The sequence below is a fragment of the Dendronephthya gigantea genome, unplaced genomic scaffold (genome assembly GCF_004324835.1).
Source record: "Dendronephthya gigantea isolate DGI-Jeju-01 unplaced genomic scaffold, DenGig_1.0 000003F, whole genome shotgun sequence".
Lineage (NCBI taxonomy): Eukaryota > Metazoa > Cnidaria > Anthozoa > Malacalcyonacea > Nephtheidae > Dendronephthya > Dendronephthya gigantea.
In genome coordinates, this window is record NW_021163013.1 from 3,290,914 (window position 1) to 3,316,008 (window position 25,095).

The 25,095-nt window shown below is 36.0% G+C and overlaps 2 protein-coding genes across 2 annotated transcripts in view; both read right to left on the reverse strand.

Annotated features, from left to right (window-relative positions):
* Positions 1–25,095, reverse strand: part of LOC114540583 (betaine--homocysteine S-methyltransferase 1-like) — a 40,760-nt gene that overhangs the window by 3,132 nt on the left and 12,533 nt on the right. The gene's annotated exons all lie outside the window — the stretch shown is intronic.
* LOC114540573 lies at positions 7,434–23,223 on the reverse strand. Its single transcript, XM_028560698.1, has 11 exons — positions 22,809–23,223; positions 22,384–22,613; positions 21,495–21,522; positions 20,361–20,574; positions 17,946–18,313; positions 17,559–17,802; positions 16,321–16,496; positions 14,285–14,482; positions 13,057–13,294; positions 11,906–12,285; positions 7,434–8,186 (listed from the first exon to the last, which is right to left on the reverse strand). Exons 1-11 carry the CDS (start codon positions 22,903–22,905, stop codon positions 7,966–7,968), a joined length of 2,394 nt encoding a protein of 797 aa, XP_028416499.1. The 5' UTR covers positions 22,906–23,223; the 3' UTR covers positions 7,434–7,965.

Here is a 25,095-nt window from a genome sequence, read left to right on the forward strand (position 1 = left end):
TTGATTCATTGATTCATTGATTCATTGATTCATTGATTCATTGATTCATTGATTCATTGATTCATTGATTCATTGATTCATTGATTCATTGATTCATTGATTCATTGATTTATTGATTTATTGATTCATTGATTCATTGATTCATTGATTCATTGATTCATTGATTCATTGATTCATTGATTCATTGATTCATTGATTCATTGATTCATTGATTCATTGATTCATTGATTCATTGATTCATTGATTCATTGATTCATTGATTCATTGATTCATTGATTCATTGATTCATTGATTCATTGATTCATTGATTCATTGATTCATTGATTCATTGATTCATTGATTCATTGATTCATTGATTCATTGATTCATTGATTCATTGATTCATTGATTCACCGAAGGCGTTAAACGAACGGAAAGTCTCATTATTGAATGAAACAATCGCTAAAATACAGTTTCCCATTGGCTAAAAGTGCTGAATCCGTAGAATAGCAAGCTCTTACTTGACAAACATTTAATAAAGTTCAGCTTAATTTATTCGCACGAAAGTTACCAGCTTGGAACTGAACGCTTGCTTGCTTGGGAACGGAACGCGAACATGGAATTTGCTTGCATGAGGTGTTTTAACTCTGGACCTGTGGCATGTCACAAATTTCATATTTCACAACTCGGGGAAACGGTATATAGATTACTCATTAACTTTCTAAGATCGTCGTGCATGTAGCTCTGTGCGAATTTATCATAGTATACTTGCTTGAATATATTACGAAAATATTTCTGTTCCTGAAAGTACTGAATATTTTGGAATTCTTAAATCTTTTCATGAATCAAATGATATTACTACACTGTACATGCAGCGATAACAAATCGATATTTCACAGGGAGTTAAGGTATAAAACGAGTTTTATATAACTTGATACTAGAAAGTTTTATTGCTCTTTATTACGTTGTCGGGGCTGCACAACTAATGTTATTCCCTTGTGACTAGCTCTTGTGGCTTTTCTAGAAACGTTTCATATTTTTAAACTCTACACGATTTTGAACAACCTGACATGTACGACACGATAAGTTAGGAAATCTTATGATCTATAGATTAGGCGTGTACAGGTACCGACATAGCTACCTTCGATCCGAAATTGATATTAGCGAATTGAAGCACAATAAATTCTTCAGAAGTTGCACATTCTACAGTATAAACGATAGGTGCTTATGAACATTTACATATATTCCAAATGCTGCCAATCACAGTTCAACTTCATAAGTTAAAAAATTTATATAACTGAATTTACCTTCGTTTAACACCTTCGGTGAATGTTAACAAATTTTAGAAAAGTATAGCAATCCGGATTGAAACTTTATATCCACTGTAAAATATTGTATCTCGTTTATTTTTATTGCTAATAACTTTTTTTAATGTTTCACTTTCTTTTTCACGTTAAGAGGTATGAGGAATTTTTGACCATCCCAAAAATTGTTTTCTAACATGTCCAAATCTGTCAGGTGTGGGATTCGAACCAACGCCCACAACTGTGGACCAGAACTCGTACACGATCTTAAGTCTGGTGCCTTCGACCGCTCGGCCAACCTGACTCTTCACAATATTTTCGAACCAATATCGCTTTATTCCACGTTATCGATGGGGAAACAACAAAAGTAATTTCACAAAAGTGTTTTTTTAAAACAATAATTATAACACTACTAATTTAGTATTAGTTAAAAAATATCAGGTGTGAGATTCAAACCCACGCCCACCATTGTGGACCAGAACCCCTCACGACGTTCTTGAGTCTGGCGCCTTAGACCGCTCGGCCAACCGGACGAGTAGCTACCACTGCAACGTCCTTTAACATATTAAAGGCCGGCGCACACTAGAGCTATGTGCTTAGCAAAAAGTCATTCGTGGCCATTAGCGTAAGCCAGTTGCTCTCGTGTGCGGGCGACTTTTCAGGCAACTTTGGTCATTCGAACCACTTACGGCAAATATCGGCATGTTTGATAAATTCTGCCTCGCGTGCCGAAATTCTTCCGTGTGTGGCAAAATGAAAGCTATCTGCTTATGGATTGTCTTAACAGCGCATACGTAATATACAAAAGTAAGCATCCAAGATAGCGGTGCTAACAAAGCAAAACGAATCGGTGGCTGAGGTCATATTGGAAGACAAACTGGTTGATCTTTCGCCAGAGTACAGGTGTTTATACGATGTGAATTCTACAGATTTAAGAAACAGAGAGAAACGGGAATGCGCTATTGCAGAAATAGCTAGTAAGCTTTCTCAAACATGCAGGTAATATAATTAATAGCACTTGGATAACCGTGCTTAAATCGGACGTCTAGTATAGTCCGACGCTACAGCAACAAAATAACAACACCTCTTCGTCTTCACTTTCATCTATAATTTTGTTTTTGCAATCTGTACGCCATCTTGGATGTTTGCTTTCGTATATTACGCATGCGCTGTTAAAACAATCCATAAGCAGATAGCTCTCAGTTTGCCGCACACGGAAAGATTTCGGCAGGCGAGGCAGAAATTATCAAACATGCCGATATTTGCCGTAAGTCCGTAACTGGTACGAATGACAAAAGTTGCCTGAAAAGTCGCCCGCACACGAGAGCAACTGGCTTACGCCAATGGCCACGAATGACTTTTTGATAAGCACATAGCTCTAGTGTTTGCCGGCCTTAAGATATGTCCAAAAAATTGGCCTTGTATATTTTTATATATATATATATATTATATATATATATATATATATATATAATATATATATAATTATATAATATATATATATATATATATATATATGATATGTGTTTTTATATGTTCTTTCTACACAAGTATAACCAACCGGGCAAGCAGAAATTCTACTTGACCGCGGTGGGAATCGAACCCACGACCTTCGCATTTCTAAAACGATGCTCTAGCGTCTGAGCTACAAGGCCAAGTTGGGAACGTCTGTTACTTAAGTTGTTATTGACATTACGGAGTTTCGTCCTTACGTGTCGTTATGCAGTTTTCTTCTGCAAATGTTGATATCAACATTAATTTTGCAGAAGTAACTGCATCAAGGGTCTGATTTTTACTATAAATAGCGAGATGTATAAAAATATAAAAATATGGCAGTGGCGTCTTAATTGAGCTATGTAAAAAATATTTAGAAACTTACATTGCTCTCTAAATACTTAGCGTACTCCCCCATCGCTGCGATTGCTTCCGCCATATTGGAAAACATTTTGTGCTAAGCCTCTCGCGCGCGTTTCATTCGGTGACGTCACGGAAATATAAAACACACGCAATGAGAGGCCTTGAACTAGGCTGTAGAACTCGTACACCATCTTAAAGCCGGTTTTCCACTATAGTACTAGCGATATTTTTCGCGCGAAGCGATATTTTACTTTTGTTCCAGAGCTCTAAACTGCAACCATCCGGAACAAATTGCTCAAATACAAAGGAATAAAGTCGCTTCGCGCGAAAAATATCGCTAGTGGAAAACCGGCATAAGTCTGGCGCCTTTGACTGCTCGGCCAACCTGACTGTTCCAAATATTTTTGAACCAATATCGCTTTGTTCCACGTTACTGACGGGGACACGACAGCAGTAATTTCACCAAAGTGTTTTTAAAAACAATATAGCACTACTATAGCACGCCAATTTCAGTTTTATCTGCCAATTTCAGTTTTATCTTCTGTTGCTAAAATACTTGACAGACTTATCACAGAACAACTAGAAATTTTTCTTGAAACTAATGAAATACTAGTAGAACAACAAGCAGGATTTAGGAAAAATCACTCTACTCAAACTTCACTACTTAATAATACAAACCACTGGCTAATGAATATGGACAAGGGTTTATTAAATGGAGTGATTTTTTTGGATCTTAAGAAGGCGTTTGATTGCGTTGACCATAACATATTATTTAAAAAAATGCATTGCTATGGAATAAGGGATCACGCGCTCGCCTGGTTCCAGTCTTATCTTTCTAATAGAACTCAAATGTGCAAGGTAGATCAAATATTATCTGAACCAAGAACTGTTAAATGCGGAATACCTCAAGGATCTAACCTTGGACCACTTTTGTTTCTATTATATATAAACGACCTGCCAAATTGTCTAACTTCATCATCGGCAAGCATGTTTGCAGATGATACAAATATTTCAACCAGTGGCAAGACTAGTGAAGAATTACAAGAACACCTAAATACTGACTTAGAAAACGTGCATCAATGGTTACTTGCAAACAAACTTACACTCAATAAAAATAAAACTGAATATATGATTATTGGCTCAAGACAACGAATTTCAAATCTAATATCAAATCCTAAAATTGAACTCGGCGAATCAGTTATTAAACAGGTCCAAAAATCAAAAACATTAGGTGTTATAATTGACCAAAATCTTTCATGGAGCCATCAAATCCAACACATTTTCACCAAAGCTTCACGAGGAATAGGAATGATGCGACGAATAAAAAAGTTTGTCCCAAAATCAACTCTAATAAAAATTTATAATGCTATTGTGTTATCACACTTTGACTATTGTAGCCTTGTATGGGATAACTGTTGTGAATACTTAAAAAATAGACTTCAGAAATTGCAAAATAGAGCAGCTCGCGTCATAACTGGTAAAACATACGAAGTTAGTAGCGAAGATGTCCTAAAGGAATTGGACTGGAAGCCTTTAAATCAACGATACAATGTCAACAAAGCAAATCTTTCGCACAAAATGCGAAATCAAAAAAATCCATCATCAATTTCTAACATGTTCAAAATAAAAAGCAACGATAGATATAATCTAAGAAGCAACTATAACGATTACGATCTTGGGAAACCTAAAACAAATTTCATGAAAAAAAGTTTCAGTTACTCAGCTGCATCATTTTGGAATGGTTTATCCAATGAAGCGAAAGAATTAGGCATAAGTACTAAAAAATTTAAACGTATTCTTGACGACACTTGACCCAACACGAAATGTATATGTATAGTTATATTTGTATATTTCTGTAATGTATTTTAGTTCTTTTTAATTGCATGCGTGTGATACACGGCCCTTTGAAAATCAGGCTAACTGAAAGGTTACCGTGTTTAAATATTTTTAAATAATAATAATAATAATAGTATATAATTTAGTATTACTGAAAAAATGTCAGGTATGACCAATAATATTTATAACGTTTATTACACTATTGTAATATCTTATAAATCGAATTATTGCATAAATCGAATTATTGTAATGTAGCGTCTGCGCATCGGGGCCGAAATCCATGTTCTATAATTTATTCGTCGAAATAATTTGTTTGCAATTTGTTGCAGCTTACTTCGCCAATGCGGATATTTTGTGTGAAATTATGCGCCATCGGAATATATGTAAATCATTGTATCATTGTAATTTCGGCAAGTTTGCAGAGTTGTGTCCTCTGCCAATAAACGTTTAGCCGAGCGAAAGATATATATATTATTTAGTTCAAGGAAATATACAGTCTGAACGAGTAAAGGAAATAATACAGTCTGAACGAGAGAGCTTGCCGTTCACTGTCGACTTGGAGCGGAGCCAGTACATATGACGATGCTGTGTGAACGCTCTAAAGAAGCGGCGTGGATTAATATCACAAATATCTGACATTGAAGAACGCCTGAAAGAGAACCACGACTGTAGACAAACGCAGGGCCGTAACTAGAACGATAATTGCATGGGGGGGTGTTTATTCATATATTCAGTTCTGCCCTACGGATTTCTTTTGTAAGTGCAATAGCTCACAATGGAAATCCGTCGGGCAGAACTGAATATATGAATAAACACCCCCCAATTATCGTTCTAGTTTCGGCCCTGGACAAACGGGACAGAACAAGCACTAAAACGCCCACGCCCTACCGAAACTGTTTCTTCAATTGAAGAGAAGATTCGCTTTAGCGAAGACCCAGTTTTGCGGTCTAACGTCATGCATCACAATCATTATTTGAATCACAATCATTATTAATTTATCGCATTAACAAATCACAATCTATTATTGAATACGTAGCTAATCAAATTGCGTCCCCGGGGTTCGTGCGGACGGCAAGCTGGCTAGGACAAGCTTTTGCTGAATTGTTTTTTAACTGTCTATGTAACGTAATCCGAATGACTGAAATCCAACTGTTAAAGCGCAAGTAAGTAGCGTGAAAAATGCGTAAGTGGTGGATGATTCTTTTACCATTAAAGGCCTAGAACATTATATAGCTTTATAGCTATGTTTAGCCACGAAACAACCAGAGGATTGCGACAGGCACTGATGTGTGGGCAATCTTCAAGTAAATCTCAAACAGCAGCAATATTTGCCGGTTGCACATCGTGTTGATATTCTGCGACGACCCGAATTGCTTTTGTTGCGATTTAGGCTCGTTTCCTCGGTAGAGTGCTTTTGGACGTTTTTGGTACATAATGGTTGATTTAAGCGGCGAATTTCGATCAGGGAACCGTCGATAAAATGCGTTTTATACTTCGTCTGTATTGTGAGTTTCTGTGTGATGCAAAACAATGAAAACTCTTTGCTCTGTCGTTAGCGCTACTCCTGATGGTTGGCGTAACCGCGTAAGTTCCCATGGAAGTTCCTCTAATTTGCGGTGGCGTTTTGAGTGGTTTCTGGCACGCGTGCCATCTGCTCTGCAGGGAGTCTCAAAAAAAACTATTGAAATCACTCATAATTGTTGCAGTTTTAATGCCTATAATATCACAATAAACACTCGTTGTTACGCGGTCAGGCTAATTTAAATTTAATCATATTCACAATTTCAAATTTTTCGTATTTATCATGTTATACATAAGTTGCATTAAATCCCCACGGGCTTAAATTCGTGAACACGGCATTCAAATTTTAACAATGAGTGACTTCAGTTTTTGTTTTTTTGAGACACCCTGCATGTATAATTGCAAACATCGCGTATTCCCAGGGGCTTACGATCTTTTGTAATAGAAAAGAAAGGGGATATTCATGAATACTGGCAGCTTTTTATACACCATGTAAACTGTAAAGCGACTGGATCAATCGATATCATAATAGCGATAAAAGCCTTCATTTTTGGTTTAGTTTTAGGTAAATTTCGGGAAATTTTCATCAATATAATAACTATAGGAGGAAAAATAAATCGCAACTTATATAAGACGCGACTTAAATAAGACGCGATTTCGCCGTATAAATTATTCAAAATGCTTGTTCAATAACTTAGTTAAGATGCGTCATATGTAAGACAGGCTTGGCTGGTTAGCAGCTATATAAACGGACAGCTCGACGCGTCTTATTCAAGAGTTGTATAAATGGCTCTATATAATAAGAAAGTGCCATTAATATTACTGCTCCGACCCCCCAACTGATTTCTTAAAAAGTTCGCGCTCTTTGGATTCATGCAACATAATACACAAAGAAAAAGATTTCGTTTATTTTGATCAAAGCTTAATCAATTCCATTTTAATATTTTTATTATGTAATCGTAACTATATACGAAGGACTTTGTGTGGATGTTAACCTTTGTGGAAAATTATCGTCTTAGTGCGTCGATCCAAAAACCACAGTGCGAAGAGTGCGTAGTGCAAAATTTCGTTGTGCGTCTGCATAGTAATTCACACGGTTAAAAATTCAATCGGATGACCCTAGCTCTAACCCAAAATATTTGGTAATTGCATGCATTAAGCATTTACAAAATTATTACCGACAGTCGGGACAAAACATATTAACTTTAAATACATCCCATCTATTTTACCTATTTTTACGTAGCATCAAATGTAGTATAACGACTGCCTAAAATAGACAAAATACTTCTCAACGTTTCGACCTGAGGGCTTTCATCAGGAGAGTTAGTATGCAGTTACTAAAGGCAGTTGTTATACCTGATTTGACGCGAATTTGCATGTTCGAAGACGCTGCCACGCTGCTCCCTGCATGTTATATTGGGACCAATTTATACGTATATCAAAGTTATTTATGTCAAGGAAATATTTTTCAATTATTTCCGAAAATGTCTTCGTTCGTGTCCATGGGATAGTACAAAGATGACTTCTTAGTGATATTGTAACACATATTTTCATCCAACATGGCCGCAGGTGCAACACACCGCCACTTGTAGCCATCTGTGTCCGGACCGAAAACAAATCTTGCATAAGTGAAAACTTCAGTGATGTTTTTCGCACACCACTTATCTCGAAGACTCTGTACTCGATATTCTGAAAGAATTATGAAGCATATTTCTACTTCTGAAAGTTTGTGTTACGAAATGCGAAAATATAATGTAATTTAGCATTGTTAAAAAACACAAGGTCAATATCGACGGGGAACTTACTTTGGGAACACGTCATATAAAATGAAGTGTAAAGTATATATTATTATGACCATTCGGAATCACAAAATTACTTTTCCTGTCATAAGGTCACAGCCCATGGGATTTCCTCCGAAACAATAGTATGTTGTGCAAAGTACAAGTGTCACGACTCAAGACCATAAGTTCTAGGCGGACACTAGTTTATGTCAATCATTTCTTTGTCATATTTTGCTAGGTTAAGCGCTTGAAGCCTTGCGTCACTAAAAGGGGTATAAGTGATCATTCTCTCATCTATCTAATACGAAAATCTAATTGGCAAGCAGTTGGTGTAAATCATTCGGTAACTAAGAGGCAATTTAAAAATTTCAACGATGATGAATTTCTGAATGACTTACGCGAAATTAACTGGTCTGATATTCGCTCATTTGATAACCCTAATAATATGTGGATAGCTTGGCTTTCTAGATTCTCGGTTGTATTAGATATTCATGCACCAATTAAGACAAAAAGGCTTAGATGCAATAAATCGCAGTGGATTAACTCCACAGTAATTAGCAAAATACGTGAAAGGGATTCCTTAAAAAAACGATTTGATAAAAATCCCAATGACGTAATTTGGACTAAATATAAAAAATCTCGAAATGAAGTTACTAAGCTCATCAAGAACACTAAGCGCCAATATTTCATGGATCGTATTAACTCGGCTAAAAGTGATCCTAAAAAAACTTGGAAACTCATTAATGAGCTGTCTTCGCGCAAAGTTCACGACTCCACAAATGTAAAATGTATTAGGCAAAAAGATGTAGAGATAACAAACTCTCACGATATAGCTAATGCATTTAATTCGTACTTTACCACGATAGGAGTAAGTCTTGCAAACGAAATACCTTCCTCTGATATAGATCCTATTTCTTATATCAATTCTACCAACAGTTCATTCTCCTTTACCGTTTTAAACGTGGAGACTGTAACTGAAACTCTTAAATCTATTAATTCTAACAAAGCAACCGGCCCGGATAATATTCCTGGTAGGGTTTTGAAGATTGCTTCTGATATTTTGTCTCCTTCTCTAACTGCCATCTTCAACCGCTCACTTAATATGGGAATCTACCCAGACGATTGGAAGATGGCTAGAGTGCTGCCTATTTTTAAAAGTGGCGAGAAAGATAATCTTAACAATTATCGACCGATTTCAATTATCTCTATAATTGCTAAGGTCTTTGGTAGACTCGTACATGATCAATTCTATAGTTATTTATCAGCTAATAATTTAATTAATACTTATCAATCTGGTTTTAGAGCATCTCATAGCACTCTAACCTCCTTGCTAGAAACAACGAATGAGTGGTGTGTCAATATAGACAGGGGTCTTCTTAATGGCGTAGTTTTTATCGATCTAAAGAAGCCTTCGATACTATTGATCATGCATTCTATTGGAAAAACTTAGAGTCTATGGTGTTGACGATCTCGCGCTAGCGTGGTTTCGATCTTATTTAACTGATCGAAAGCAAAAGTGCTTCGTCAACGGCAAATACTCGTCTAGCTCTTCCATATCTAAGGGGTTCCCCAAGGCTCTATCATAGGGCCTCTCTTGTTCTTGGTGTATATCAATGACCTACCGAATTGCTTGAACGAGGGTTTTCCTAGAATGTTCGCTGATGACACCAATATAAGTTTCAAGAGTAATAATCTTTTTGAGCTCGAAAACCTCATGAATTTTGATCTCTTAAACCTAAAACGGTGGTTAATAGCAAATAAGTTAAGTTTAAATATTGCTAAAACAGAATTCATGGTCATCGGTTCTCGACAACGGTTAGCAACCTTTGATGATCATGACTTTTGTGTAACTGTGGATAATGAACCAATCGAACAAGTTGAGTCCGCCAAAACTTTAGGTTTGACCGTAGATGAACATCTTACATGGACTAACCATGTTGACGTGATTACTAAAAAAGTTTCGTCTGCAATTAGTGCACTCAAACGTACTAGAGGGCTAATGAATCAGGAAACCGCAATTAAGATCTACCAAGGTTTTATTGAACCTTATTTTTCCTACTGCGCCCCAGTATGGGACGGACTCGGAGTTACTTTAAGTGATCGAGTTCAGAGACTACAAAATAGAGCAGCACGCGTCATAACATGTTCTTCATATGATGTATCATCCAATGTCCTTCTTCATAAGCTAAAGTGGAATAATTTATCACTCAACCGTCAAAAACAGAAGGCCATACTCATGTACAAAATTCTTAATGGTCAAACACCTCAATACCTACAAGACATGTTCGTCTCTAGAAGGGGGCAGTATGCTCTTAGGAATTCCTATGGCAAGTTGTTTATTCCTAAACCTAACACTAATTACTTAAAGCGCTCCTTCTCTTATAGCGGAGCATTTCTTTGGAACAGCTTGCCTGAATCCTCTAGATTATCGCTAAAAGTAGACTGGAATCTCTATATTCTAGTTCAACCGACTCCCACACGGCAACCAGGTAGAACAGTACTCCCACGATACTCTCTTTATTTATATATAAATTAGACTGTAAATATTTAAATATCAAATGTACTGATGGTTTTCCTTCCGTGTTTAAATAAAGTGTATGTATGTATGTATGTAAAGTTTAATTCGATGAAATTATTTGTAAAATAGTTTATAAGTTGAGATACGGTTCACAGAGTAATAAGTTGATAATTGTACTTTAAGTTGATGATAAATATTTTAAGTTGTCAACAAGTTTTAACAGTGATCGATTAAGTAAAAGACCAACTTGACTAGTGCGTCACCGGCCTTAAGTAAACAAAGTATGAGAGCTGGACCAAGCTTCTAACGCCAACCCACATTTACAACCTACAACGCTGATTGGATTGTGTGAATCACACCACCTTGCACAGGGCGTCTTCAAGATCCCCTCAAATTTTATTATAAAAGGAGGCGCACAGCAACAGAAACTTCAGTGGGCTAAACACGAGAGTGGACTAAAAGGAGTGGACTAGCGGAGTAAAAAGCATATGAAACGTTAAGAAGCTCAACCTTACAAGACAGACAACCAAAGACAAGAACAGAAAACAACGAGGTCCGAAAGTACGAAGAATCCGAAGAGAAGAGAAGAACGGAAAAAGAAGAGTACATTATTGAACTTTAGTAAAACGTTGTAAAGATCTCTTACCTCGCGTAAATAGAAAAAAAAGCTACATAACACTAGGGCCGATTGTATGAAAGACGGATAGCGCTATTTATTCATCGCTTTAAAATCACCCGTTGTTTGCTATCATTTTGATTAAATCTTAGTATTCCTAAATCACAGATCCTCTTTATTAGGTGTTGTTTCTAAAGCTGAAATTTTATCGCTTTTCGAGCATTTTTAGAACTGTTGAAAAAATCACTACTGGTTGATAGCACTAACTGGGTTTCATACCACCGGCTCCTGGTGTCTTTCTTGCTGTTTTTTTTCTGGTGATGCTAGAAAAATGACCATCTGTGATCCCACACATGAGTTTGCATTTTGTCAAGAATGGCTGACAATCGTGTCTCTGACGAGGAACGGAAAAGAAATACTGTTTCGAAGTCATGCATTGCTTATTCATTGCAACTAAAATAATAAATAAAAATGAGATTATATCACAAGGTACCTGGAATCTCTACTTCGGATCCATGTCGTACAGTCACGATACCAAATGTATGATTTCTGAAATTTCTCCATTGGAGAAGATTTCCGTTAACATTTAGGACCCCTGATGCCATTCCTTGTATAATATTTGCTGTCAAAAATTGGCTCCAGAGATTTAACCCTGCAAGGCTTCCTTGAAATGCCTCATTGGTATTAAAACGCGAGCCATAACCATCCAATTCCTGGCCAAGAACCACGATGCCTTTAGAGGGTATTGTGTAACCTGACGATTCGATTCTCGTCCCAAGGTTTTTTCCGTCTTGATAAGTCTGGACTAAACCATCACTGCTTCTCCACTGCAGGCAATAAAAATGCCATGATGTGTGGCTGGAAATCACAGCCCTTAAATACATAAAATACTATAAAATTTAATCGAGGCCTTTCTCGGGCAGGCCTACAATTCTGGCCAAAACCATTCATGCACTCTAATGATTTTGAATTTTTTACACAAAACATCAACGTTTCTGTGTCGATTTTCCCCTTCGCCCCCCCCCCCCCCCTTAATCAATGTTGAGTCCATGCTAAATGCTTGAATGAGTTTTGAGACATCACCCAACATTTATTTTTGGAGGAAAGGGAGAGAATTTTGAAATGTATTCTATGGCTGCTGACTGTATACAGTGTCAATTAACACACGTAGTGTCGTCAATGTTTTCACCAGGATTGTACGTCGAGTATGAGATCTGATTTTACAATGTTGTGATGAAGATTCGCAATAGTTAACGTATAATGAACTATTTCGCATTTCTGTGCGTCCGGGACATCATGATTTTTGTGTAGCAGGAGTCGAAAAGAGAACAAATCAGACGTAATTCGTAAACATTCTTCAGAATTTCGTTTTAATGCACGGTAATAATTATTGATTCATTTACGGTTCGGAAGTTTACTTTGCTGCTGAAGCTCACTTAATTGCACTCACTTTCGCGAATAACAAAGTATTGCTGAATAATCTCCGGAGGTTGATCAAATCTCCGGATTTGCGTAATTAAATTTTATAATGTCGAACTTTTTGTCTTTATTTCGGTGTTGGGTAATATGGATTATGTAATGTAATTGCTTTCTATAGGGTAGCTAATATTTTGTTGTGCATGATTTTTTATATTGATTACTAACCCGTTTTTCCCGGATTGCTTGATAGAGAGGCCCAATACAAAGTCATTGAATAAAAAGACCCCAATTTCTGCATCATGCTTTGTACTTGAGTAGACAAATACGCCAGCATATGTGCGCAAAAATTTTGCCCAAAAGCAAAGGGAGAAGACCGTGATTGCTTCATGCACAACGTCTTTTATTAATACGTAGTTCTCTTTTGAAGCGGAGGGAAAATCCATCTGGTATACAGACACCGACCCTAGCAAGAAAAGTTGATAAGTTGATAATTATTCATTTGGCCTGTCTCGCCCAAGACATTTTTATGAAATTTGATTTTCAATTTTGTGATAATATTCGCAACAGTTAACGTTCAACTTGACATTTCTGTGGGTGTTGGATTTTTAGAGTCACAAGAGGAAATTAAACGGCAACGGACTGGAAAAAGTGGTTGAAATTTCGCAAAGGTCAAACGACTGACGTTTGGGAGGGAAATGAAATGGCAGCATTCATAACGATATTAATGATGAGCTATCATCCTCAGTATTTTTACTATTATAGGAAGATTTAGCAGCGACTACGAGTACGAGATTCGTCATTCTAGCGTGTTGTTTGCGTACGCCATCAGCTAAAAAACGTAGTCGCCGAGCTTTCGAGTACGAGTTTTTTATCAAATATCGTACTCGAATATGGAACGACTACGAGATTTGCCTGATGGTGTATGCAAACAACGCGCAAGAATGACGAATTTCGTATATGCTCGTAGTCGTACTCGTAGTCGCTGCTAGAGTTCCCTATTGTTGTCTTCGGCTGCGGATTTAATATTTCCCCAGCTTTGCTATTACAGTCTATAATCTTACCAGCCTAAAGGCAATTCAGTATCATTCGTTAATAAATATTTTCGTTCAACGCCCAAAATATCGAGCTGTTGTCTTTGTTCTGTTTTAATTTATTATCTCCAGTTAATTTCAACCCAATTTTAATCACATTTTAATACGAAGATTATTATAGAACCTATTGATGGTACAAATATGAGAACAAACGTTTAGACAAACGTTTTTCATAGGGTATGTTTGGATTATGCATACATTTTGGTTTAAATCCGCATATCGGTATAAAGTGAATGAAATGTTTTAATCCTGCAGTCATTTTCACTGATGACCTACTGGAGCTTAACTTAATAAATTCCTTATGAATGCATTCGTTTCAATTCGTTTCTGGGAAACATGGCCTTCGGAGAGGTCATACTTACGAGAGTGGTGTAGATCACTCGAGGTTTCTTGGAAGACTGTGCTTGCCGCAACCTTGGACTTTATTCCATACCACGCGAAGACGTTACCGTTTTCAAACAATGGTCCTTTGTTTGCCATTAATGATAAAGCATGGCCATCAATTTCATAGCTCCAAACATTAAGTCTACTTTGATGGCTATTGTGCACCATACCACCATCTAAAATTCAAGTGACCATACTAGTGTACCTGCAAGGTAGGGGTTTCTGTGGGCACTATAAATAAAAACTACATAGGCTATGACAAGAATACGACTTGTTACAATTTCACCGGTGGTATTCTACGTATTCTTACCCTTTATAGTTTGATTTTTCAATTTTAATTATGCTAGAAGAAATCCTGAACTTAATTGCTCTAAATATAATTCACGTTCCTATAAATTTTTTCCTGTAATTAAATGTTATCGCAGGATATGTATACAGTAAAAATAAAAAATAGTGTGATTTTTCCAGCAGAAGGCAGTAAAAAAGGAAATTTTTAGGATCGAAGGGCATTGTCAGTGGTTGCGTGCAGTTGTTTGCGCATTGTTTTTAAATTCTCTCACGTGTCTACGTGTGATCTTACTCTTAGAAACACAGGGCAGTTAAACTGCAGAGGCGGCGGAACATAACATTTTTTTGGGGGGCAAGTTTTTTGGAATTTCAATGCTCTAGATCTTCAGGAAATGGTCATTTCAGATTCTTACTTGCCGCTTTCATCGTAGTTTTTCATGAGCAAACACAATCTGAAAACGGCACAGCGCGTGTAGTGATATATTAGTAATATTACATTTGAAAAATCATCTCTCAAATTCTCAAAATAACTTCCAAACAAAATGGCGGTCCGGAAATACTAACAATATACAACCACGAATATTCTGCTGTAAAAGACAACTATGAAAGATCAAAGAAAGTCAATTCACATTCACTTGATCCGTAACACAATATAGGATATCTTATTAGCATTTGATACGCCGGGGAGCATTAATTTGACGACTTCGTGGTAACGTAGTTTGTATATTTAATCTCCCATTCTGGCATTCTTCATGAAATTTTTGGAGGGGCTTACTTCTGAGGGGCTAAGGCCCCCCTAGCCACCCCCGTTCCCCCCACGTTCCCCCGCCCCTGAGTCAAAGCACACTTTTTACATCCGTTCGACAGCACGGAAGCAAATAAGCATCAAGATTAACACGTCGCAAGATTAAAGTAGGAGATTTCGACTTGATTCTGTTAAGTATTTCATTTGTCTGTCACATATCAATAATGTTATTAGGCAATTACAGGTATACGTGGATTATCTTTAAAAACACTAAACTGTGGCTTAATTTTATAGTTTACAAATCCAAGCAAGTAGAAACTGATAAACTCTACATTTCGAATGCGCCGATCAAATAATGAGTTGTCCTGACAGTACTATTATTACATTTATATCACGGATCGATGAGTGAACTTATAGTGAAACAAATTACTTAAAACTTATAGTGAAACAAATTACAGTAGAAAGGCAAAAAAACAAACGCAAATGGTAAACAGAATATTGGTCGAAATATCGCAACTGATCTTCTAGAATTTTGTTATAACCTCGTAAATGATATGTTTCGTATTTTTTTCGCACGATATGAAAACAACTTACAGCCAAACCACATGTGGTAAAGTTAGACGAATTCATGGATTATGCGCATGTAACTACGCAAAACCACAATGCCTCACGACCCTACAAAATTTTTTCTGCCTACTAAATATTGTTAAATATTTAACTTATTGCATTGTATCATACCAACGGCTAAAAGAAAATAATGGCGTTGATCGTTGAATGGCGTAAAATCACTCAGCGAAATTGATGAACTTCATCGAGTTGGGGAACACATTTACATCCATTTTTAGCCTCTAAAATGCTTTCAGCAACGCAAATTAACCCAGATTTAAGATGGGTTAGGCATTTTTAACCCTGGGTCAGCGTTAACCGGCTTTTGAGCAACCATACACTGAGCATTATCAAATAAAATAGCATAGCACTTACGTAAGAAAATTCTTCCTTGTGCATGAAAGGTAATATTTGAAGCTACATCATGCATAATGGAGACCATGGAACCATCGAGATATATCTTCCAGTGGCCAGAATCGCTCGACCATGTCGTAGACAAATGGTGCCAGTATGCTGGAGATTCATTCCAAAGCCATGGAATCTTTGCTTTCCTTTTAAAATTAATAAACGATTAGTTAATTCACGGTGGTCATATTCGGCAAATTTTCTCCCAGTACAGAGGGCTCAGTCTTCTTCAGCAGTCTTCGCATCAAAATTAGAAAATTTTCGTTTTACGCACTTCACACTGCTCTCAATTTTATGTAAGTTGTCCGCTGACAATATATGAGCCTACACGAGTGGGGTGAGATTTAGTTAATTTAGACCAGCGTGGCTAGCGACTCACCGCCGACATCTTATATTTATAAAACGAATGCGTAGACGAAAATTCTCAAAACGTTTTAAGGCAATGTAATTTTCTTTTTAAGAGATGTAGCTAAATTACTAAAAAGTCTTCAAAATGTAAGTCTATGAAACGTCCATGGAGTGTAAAACCCTAAAAGCTTACTAGTTGCGAAATTTACATATCTCAAAAGTAGAAATGCTTGACAAGTTTCAATTGCATAGTGCAACAGGGCTAATGTTAAGCGAGTAAATAAGTCTTTAAGGTGCTACACGACAAATTAAAAGGTCATTATTTTGCCGCATATTATAAATATGAAAATATCTAAATATCTTAACACACTTAATATCTGTTTTTAGCTAGAGTCTAGTTCGAAGCAAAGACATCAGTGTGCCAAGTATGCTTTAGTGGTTTCAGAGGTTTTTTTATGGTAAAACGAAGGAAGAGTTTTTGCCGCAATATACTCAAATTAACTTCGGTACGATTGTGAGTTCTGTGAACTAGAATTAGAACAGTCATACATTTCTAATTCAACATATTTCAATACTTCTAATTTTTAACTATGCAAATGATCTTTTTTGGTGTACCACTTTAATAGTACAATTCCTAAATATAGCCTAACTAGAAGTTCCCCATTCCTCCAGACCCATCCCCCAGGAGGTAATCGGCGAATATGACGCATGACATCTTCCCTCATTTACGCAAGACAAAACTTATAAAAGTTATATTTCAATAGAGAAAAAAAACTGTCACACTACTTCAGTCTAATGGCGTTTAAACAGAAAATACCAAAGGGATTATTAAGACAAAATTATTTGTCAGAAAAACTTGCCTTGCAAAAGTGCCGATTATTTTCAAGATGAAATATTCTGCAGTAAAATAAAGTGACACCAACTTTGTTCCGTTAGCACTTCGGTATTTAACATATTCCATAGATTTTGAGTCATATTGCGTCCTCTCTTCGTGTTTTAACCAGGTTGTTATTGTGAAAGCCTCAAGACTTGAAATACTTCCTAACTTTATCATGTTAAATTCGTTTGATGATGGTTTTTTCATGATAAAGTCATAATCAGGATCTAAAGTAAAAAAAAGTGAGATGCATGCATGACGTCAGACGAGCCAGTTTTCAATTATTATGTACCTACGAACATTTTACAACCGCTAAGTATAGTCCATTTAATTTCAAATTTTCAAAAAAATTTATTAATATTCGACTTACTCTTTCGAAGCGGCTTACACGAACTTATTAGTTTTTTGCCAACCACACAGCCATGATAGCTGTCCTCAAGGGAACGCCAATTAATAACATCTCCAACTTCGTCAGTTAAACAGCTTTGTGGATTGGAATTTATATCGAGATCCGCAGTAGCGGACTTTAAATCACTCCATACATTTAATTGACTCAATTTGCCCGAGAATGAACTCTCGATGACAAAGACACCATCAGCTTTCAACGGTTGGCCAGAGGAAAGACCATCACCACTGTACTCTAATGTACCATCAAGAGAAACACTGTATATCCCAAGAGACCATGTCACCGCCACGTGATGCCAATAACCGTCATTTATTGGGGGAATAAAGAAATACCTTAAAAATAGCATTAAAACCTTGGGATTTACTTCCACAAAAATTTAGTAAAAAGTAACTAGGTTGAACATAGCAATTTGTCTTCGTAACAGGTATGAGCAACTGACTGACTTTCAGTATACCTCCCCCCATAACTGTATATAGAAAAAACGAGAATTTTCCCGCCGAACTTGACAGGCAAAGTGTAATGAGATTTGTAATTGGATCGAAATATAACATTTGTATGAAATCTTTTTATTGAGTGGTATTATAGAAAAAATAGAAAACATTTTCCCTGTGTTTCTATATTATAGTTACAGAAACACTTGTGGGAGTTTGCGAGAACTCAAAATAACGTGGAAAAACTCGCTCATTATATTTCTCGTTCTCCCAACAACCAACGCATGTTTCTATAACTGTATAGAAACACGAAAAAAGTCTTCTATTTCTTTAATCCCCGAGCCGGCGCGAAGTGCTGTGCGAGAGTAATAATCCCGCCCGGAGATTAGGAATTAAACCCTGGTATTCTGACAGAACATAGGCGAATCCAAAGTTGCCCAAATGTCATGGACGTTCAATGGTCATTGTAGTTGTGCGCATGCACGAAATTTGAACGAAGAAAGAATGGTCGACTACAACTTGCTGATTGGCTAAGACAAAAAGAGAGCATGCATGAGAGCGTCAGCATTTTAGCCGTCATTTTGCAAACTATTTTCTAAAAATATAAAATGAAATCATGGAGTCAAATATTAAAACAATAACAAAAGATTTAAAGATCATCACAGCACAGAAACAGTTGGTGAAGTAGGAACGACTCGTAGTTTATAATCTTTGAAGTGGTAGGTGTCTACTGATATTTTGCTTATTCAGTGTTTGCTGTAAGAATGCCTTGTTATTTTAACAAGTACGATCTTGGTATGTCGTTTTACTAGAAGCTAACCGATCGTTTAAGGCTTTACATCATCGCTTAAACTTTAAAAAGATTTCTCAAATATGTACATCGGAGTTTTGATAAAACAAATATCACTTTGCAGCTTATATATATATATATATATATATATATATATATATATATATATATATATATATATATACGTATATATATATATATATATATATATATATATATATATAGTCGCTAAAATCATTGAATAAAATAAATAATTGAAAAACAACATTCGACGTTTAGTGCTTGTATGATTATTATAATTATTTGTGCTGTTTTGATGTTTTGAAGGTTTAGCTATAGAAAAGTTTAACACTTACTTAAACTGCAACGTAATGCAGCAGGCAAACAGGTGATTTCTTTTCACCTTTACGACTGTCTTTGTTTGCGAAAAATTTGCACGAATTATTTCATAATATTAGCGTAGAAAGTTAGGTCAGGGTAGCGCACGAAATATTTTCCTTCCTTTAAAATGGCGAGGGGTTGCTGCATGCATGTATTTCTAGTATTAGATATTGAGCCACACGATTTATTTTTCAAGGTACAAGAGAGATGAGTTATTTATCTTTTAAACAACAACTTTTTTATGCCATAATGGCCAGAAATGGCAAAGTAATTGTCTGTTAAAAATTGCCCGTCGAAAGCTACAACACTCTCTCACCGCCTGGAATTGAATTCGACAATCTGATTGGCGCAAACACGCATGATTAAAAGTCTATAATAGATTCCAATTTTAAAAATTCAAATTAGCTTCGTTTTGCCTGCCGTTTTTTAAGCAGGCAAGTTTGATTTCGGTCACTAATTGATTTACTGGTGACTTAAATTTTGAAAAATGTATTTTATTATTTCATGCTGTTACGAACTGAAGAAAGATATATCATTGGGATGCGAAATTACAGCTCTTTCATATTGCATATAAGGATTAAATCATTACATTGAAAATATCGCTCCCATATATCTGGTAATTCCATTTAGGGATTTTTTCAGACACTCGCTGTATATATAAGAACGACGAAAACCCAATTATCTAATTTCGCTGATTATTAATTCATTTCGAAGACAACAGAAAGCAATTTCGTTTTGCAAAATACCTAAAACAAATTAAATACATATATCTCATACTTTTTCAGCGATTGAACTTCCAGCATTATCCTTTCTTTCTTCATTTTAAGCTTAAATTCCCCCGCACCTTCCCTCGTTCTGTAGGCGAAAACTGTCATTTCGTCTGCTTTCAGCGTATTCATCCAGAACATTAGTGTCATGTTGGACATCTTCGGCACATTTTGGTCAAGTAAAGTAAAGTTTTCAGCGCTTTCAAATGTCAGATCAAAATCTCCTGCAAGTGGATGTAAAAATCATATATGCTGTACGAATTCAATTACCAAGGTCCAACAGTGCCCGATGATTTTATATCCCATCCTTTCACTCGATGTATTTTATAGTAAAACTCAAAGGGCATTAGCCGAATTTATAAAAATTATTCGAAAACGGATTTCCGTCTGAGACACAAACTCGACCCAGACGGGTAACAGGTCTTGATACAAATTCGGTAAACCGTATAGGTTCTTAGTCTTAATTTCTCCGTCCAACTTTTCCGTTTAAACGACTCGTCCTAAATTTATATCTGACGAATAAATCAGACAAATTTTTCCCCAAAATAGAAATAAAAGACTGGTAATTAAGTTTTGCGGAATACATTGGGATACAAACGAGTTACGGTTTTTGTCGAGTTTTGTGTCTTCTGCGAGCAGACTAGAAATCCGTCTTCTAATATAAATTCGGCCATTATCAAAGGCGCCGGGAGAACGATAATTATATTCCTGTATAATTAAAGGCAAACTTGGCAAATATTCCTATAATAGGCTTCCGGTCGTGTTACACTTCAACCGTATCCTAGCAAAACGTAGCGTATCTTTTTAGAGTCATCAGTTCTGGTCGAATACTCGGAAACACATAGAAATACGTTACATTACCCTACGTACTGTTGAAGTGGAAAACAAGCCTTATTCTCATGCCGTAAGAACAATTTATTTCAAAGGGAATAAATAATGCAGAACACGTCAACACGCATGATGCATAATATACAGGACCGTATAGTTGCACGGTCTAACTGGAGGATGCATATTCATAGTGCTGTACTCATAATAATTACAAAACGTAGGAAGAAAAACTTAGAAATCAGCCGGGCATAAGATGAATAATATGCTCCCTCGAATTAAGCTTCCAGCTACGGCTCTAATACAAATAATAAAATACCTTTTTCGGTGCATCGTTCATTGTATACCTGTTATAAAAAGAACACCCTGTGTTATGCTTAATAGGCTTCTGGCAGGTGACTAAGTATTTTTCATTTCATCGATTATTCTAAGATGCATTACACAAATATAGCTACATTTTGCACATGCAAATTACGGTGTGATAATTAAAAAATAATTTACAAGCTGCTTTGTCTCGTTCGCATTTAAAGTAGAAGAGCTTTATCTTTTACGCCCCTAGTACACGGTGCAAATTTTCTTTCAACTTGCAATGCCGGCAATTCTACTTTGTTATTCAAAATGTAAGAATTATTAGCGTCTATGGAGTAATTAATAAAAATAATATTTTCTTAGTTTCCAAACTTGCATTTTTCAAAAGTAGAATTGCATTGAAAGTTGCATGAAATTAAAAAATTGCACCGCGTAACAAGACGCCAATCTTTTTGCGCTTGTATAGTAATCCTATCGTGAAAATTCATGTAACCTCTGCAACAAACCGGCCATAGCCAATTGCATCTTGTCAAATGGCAGAAAAACATTATGCAGAATGAGGATAATTATTTTCAGTGGCGTAGCCAGCTCGACAATTTAGTCGTGCTATGCTAATATTTTGATGTTGATTGTCTGTGAAAACCATGAATTTCTAAAGAAATGAATTGTCTTAACAGCGTATGTATACGGAAGTATAAATCCAATATGGCCTTAGCCACCAATTCATTTTGCACCACCATATTGGATTTTATTTTTCGTATGCAGTGCATGCTCTGGTGTGCGGAATTTGTATATAAATATCATCATCATACATTAAGTACTGAGAACAAAACTAACATCATTTTACTATTTCTGCAAGTCCTGCGATCTTCGTTCGTTTATATGAGTAAGAAGTTTACCTTCTGTGGCGCAGTAATAAAAACATAATCATAAGAGGAATTCTTTTGCAACCCTGCTGAGGTATCAAAAATGACATCGTGTAGCATTTCACAGAGACTGGCGTGTTCTTGCGGTAATCTTTCCATGTAGTTCAGAGATCTGCAACATGGTTCTTGTACGCACGATATTATGCAATCAATTTCGTTCGAAACCTTTGTCCTCTTTAGAACTGAACTGTTGAGCCGAGAGCCTGTTCGGTAGAAAGATAATTTATTTAGCTGCATGGAATTGACGTAGCTAAATATCTTATATTATTATATTATTCCTGTAGTATTGGTTGTTCACATATTTAAATATTAAGCATATTATGCATTGACTTAGTGGAAGTGAATATAGACCCTGAACAAGATAATTTCGTCGATTAAAATGCGATATTTTTTATTACCTTCGAGGCTAGCATTGAAGCAGAAATCCAAACAGAATCCATTGCGACGAAGGAAAACGAGCAGAAAAATTATTACTCGGTTTTGGAATTGATGCATCTTTAGTTCCAATCCTTGCCGCACATCACTTTGATATAGTCGTACTTAATCGGCGTGGCCCAATTTCGAAACGACTCTTGGGGCATTTAGTGGCATTAATAAAATATTGCAGTGGTCTATACATGCATGCAGCCAATGAATTCCCAATTTGTGTTCAAATGTTAACCGGAGACGTGTCGGGTTTAATCAAATTTTGCTCTCAGGCACCTGCGGCTGTGTTTATATGATGTGACGAATCATAAAGATGTACTTCATAGCCATCATAGACGGTTTTATATCGTGTTATTATAGTTATGTCGACATAGTGAAACGTTTCGTTTCGAAAGTTTCCAGCCGTGACTACTACTAACGCTTTGTGACGTCATTATGCATAAGATCTATCTTATTCATGTTACGCAGTCAATATTACTAAAGTAAAGTTTGTTTGGATGAATGTATGAACGAGAGAGTATTAATTTTTACTTGTATAATTTATTTAGATGGCAGCATAGGGCTGTATAATTATTATTTCATCTTGAAAAAGTTATCTTGCCCGCTCAAAAATTCATCTTGTCCGCTCAGAATATTATTTAACGAGCTCAGAATTTCATCTTGCCCGCTCGTGATCAAAACATTCATTATAGAAATCAAATTTTGGAAAAAGAAACGACTTTGCTGACTGAAATTTCATTTGTTCCTCAATTAATTATTGATGTTTGGAGTGTTTATATTTTTCTACAGGCTGAGGTTAGTTTCATATTCCAAGGTAAGTTCCGATACACTAAGTCAAAATTCAATAGTAAAAGTGAGTCAGGGGTTAGTGAAATAGCCAAACTTAAGAAGGAAAATAAAGAATATCATAAAGTGGGCGATTTGAATTGAAATTAGTTAGAAAATGAAAAAAAAACGACGATTGCATAGTAAACGACTTTTAGCTATAATTGATATTTACCAGCTGGAACAAATTATAACAAAGCCAACATGAGTTACTACTGCATGAAACGACATCATTAATAGACATATTTATTACAAGCATTTCGAAAAAGTTAAATCGAGTGGTGTGTTACGTACTATAGCATTAGCGACCACTACATGATTTAGGCCAACCTCGCAAGCCAGGCTTTTGAATGCATCAAAGATGCAATCAGCAGACCGCCTCACAAAATTGTTGAAACTAGATTCTATAAAAACTACAACAAACTCTCATTCAGAAGGGATCTATTCTATTAATTAAATTCGTTCAATATATACTGAAGCCGAACTAGACCCAAGCAATTAAAATGTGCAGAAAATGGAGAAAAGTGTTTACTTTTATTGGTGATAAATATGCCCCACTGGTGACACGAAAAGCCCTTGGCTGACAAACGAAATTAAAAACCTAATGAATCATCGAGATTATTTAAAAACTAAAGCGACTAGCCCCAGCTCTCGGTATTTCTATGAGGCAAAAATTGCACGAAACAAAACCAACCAAATAGTAGAAAAATATTCCAAAATAGTTTATAATATAACATTTATAGTACGCGCGTGCTGATTGGTCAAGAAGCGTGTTTCTATAACTGTATAGAAACACGGGAATTTTCCCGCCGAACTTGACAAGCGAAGCGATGTAATGAGAATTTGTAATTAAATCGAATCATAATATTTGTACAAAATCTTTTTATTGAGTTACATTATAAAAGAAATAAAAAACATTTTTTCCTGTGTTTCTATACAGTTATATAGAAACACTTGTGGGGGTTTGGGAGAACTCGAAATAACGTGGAAAAACTCGCCCTACGGGCTCGTATTACCACTGATTATTTCTCGTTCTCCCAAACTCCCACGCGTGTTTCTATAACTGTATAGAAACACGGAAAATGTTTTCTATTTCTTAAATAAACAGCAGTAACAAAACCCATGTAAAGCAATGTGTGGAAAAGTGTCAACCTCATTCGAGGTAAAGGATCGATATAAAAAACAACTAATGTACGATCTTTGAAAATAAACGGAGAAATTATAACAGAGGAAAAACACATTGCAGATCCTTTTAACAAAGAAAATCTTCTTTAGCCACTAAAAAGCTTTTGTGATTATGTTCAACATTCTACATACGATACTTTTTCTTTTAGTAGCCTATTGAAGTTAGTGAAAATGACACTCTAAGGTTGCTATATGGTTTGAAAGAACCAAAGGATTGACCATGTACATCCGATTATATCATTGTCATAT